The sequence below is a fragment of the Gekko japonicus genome, unplaced genomic scaffold (genome assembly GCF_001447785.1).
Source record: "Gekko japonicus isolate JY-2015 unplaced genomic scaffold, Gekko_japonicus_V1.1 scaffold1476, whole genome shotgun sequence".
NCBI classification, from domain to species: domain Eukaryota; kingdom Metazoa; phylum Chordata; class Lepidosauria; order Squamata; family Gekkonidae; genus Gekko; species Gekko japonicus.
The window spans coordinates 450,360-451,769 of record NW_015174319.1 but is presented as its reverse complement, the minus strand read 5'-3'; the positions used below and the strand labels follow the sequence as shown (position 1 = coordinate 451,769).

General features: G+C 52.5%; 1 protein-coding gene across 1 annotated transcript in view; it reads right to left on the bottom strand.

The window, feature by feature from the left end:
* CA5A (carbonic anhydrase VA, mitochondrial) overlaps positions 1-1,410 on the bottom strand; it is a 30,715-nt gene that overhangs the window by 22,547 nt on the left and 6,758 nt on the right. The window contains exon 4 of the mRNA XM_015424213.1: positions 45-218. Within this exon, the coding sequence (XP_015279699.1) occupies positions 45-218 (174 nt within the window). The remainder of the gene's footprint in view (positions 1-44; positions 219-1,410) is intronic.

Here is a 1,410-nt window from a genome sequence, read left to right as displayed (position 1 = left end):
GGAAGGCGTTCCGGCCGGGCCGAGCCAGCCCCTTCCGGGCCCGCCTCCGCCCCGGGAGAGGGAAAAGGCAGGCAGGCAGGCGGCGCGCCCCGACGCGGAGACGGAGCGTTCCCACGACGGGTCATCCTGACTCGCTGGCGGCAGCCTCGAACCGTCTCTGCAACTTGCTCGGGAGCCGGCCCGGCTGAAGGGCGCCTCCAAGAAGCGAGTGGCGGCCCCTGCAAAAGGAGAGGGGTGGGGGAGAGCCGACTGTCAAAAGCCGCTTCACACCCGTCCCCACTCCTCCTCCACCTGCAGCTGCTGGTGTGACCTTGGGTCAGTCACAAGTTCTCTCGGAGCTGGTCTCTCAACGGCAGTCCTCCAGATTTCAAACGTAAATGCATTTTAGGAGAAGCTAGACGTCTTTATATTTTACACACGTGTGGCCCAAAGTACCCCTAATTTCTAGAGGCACCTGATTTCTAGAAACATTTGAAAGGGAGACTTTTTCATGACTCTCTCTAGCCGCAGGCCCTCCAAAGCTTAACGCAATTCCAGACCATCGAGAAACCTGGAACCATTTCTTTTTTTAAAAAAACGACCACCCGAAAAACAAAAAGATGCAAATGACTCCTTATTTACTCGTCTTCCCCACTATAAATAGATATATATGATCAATGATTGCCTCTGGCCTTTCTCTCTCCCCACCCCCACCCCCAAAAAAGTAAATAAGGTAAAATTAAATTTTCCTGCTGGAGACCGTCTCCCAGTCGATTTTTGTTAATTTCATCCTGAAATTGAGACAATAATTACAGAGCCTGGAATCTCTCGGTTATTCCCCTTTTTCTTTCCTTTCTTCCATTCTTCAAAAAAATCAGATCTACTTTCTATATCCCCCAATTAAAAATGTTTTTAAAACGGCAGCATCCCCCCCCCCTTTACCCCAGAATGAAAAAGGTGGGGGGAGGAAATATCCCATCTCTCTCTGTGTCTCTCTCTCTCTCTCTTGGGCAGAGGCACCGCCCCCTATATATGGGGTGGTGGCTCTGCCCATGGCTTTCTGCCATCCGATTCATTATATCTTCCCTCCTGCCCAGGGGGATGATTCTCTTGTTTTGCAAAAGTGCACAGGGGAATTCTCCTGTTTCCAGGCATAGGGGCAAAGTCCACCTCTTGCGTGAGGTCACACACGAGACGTCATTCTGGCTCCCCCAGCTCTAGGGAGGGGCTCTTTAAAAAGTTATGGCCACCAGCTGCAATGGCCGCGCGGGGCTAAACGTTATTTTGCCTCCCTGAGCCTCAGGGTGGCGGCCTTGGATTCCTAGGGGCAAATTCCACCTCTCCCGTGTGATGTTGCCGCTCTGACATCACACGCGAGAGGTCATTCTGGCTCCCCCAGCTCTCTGGCGGGGCTCTTTCAAAAGCTTTGAC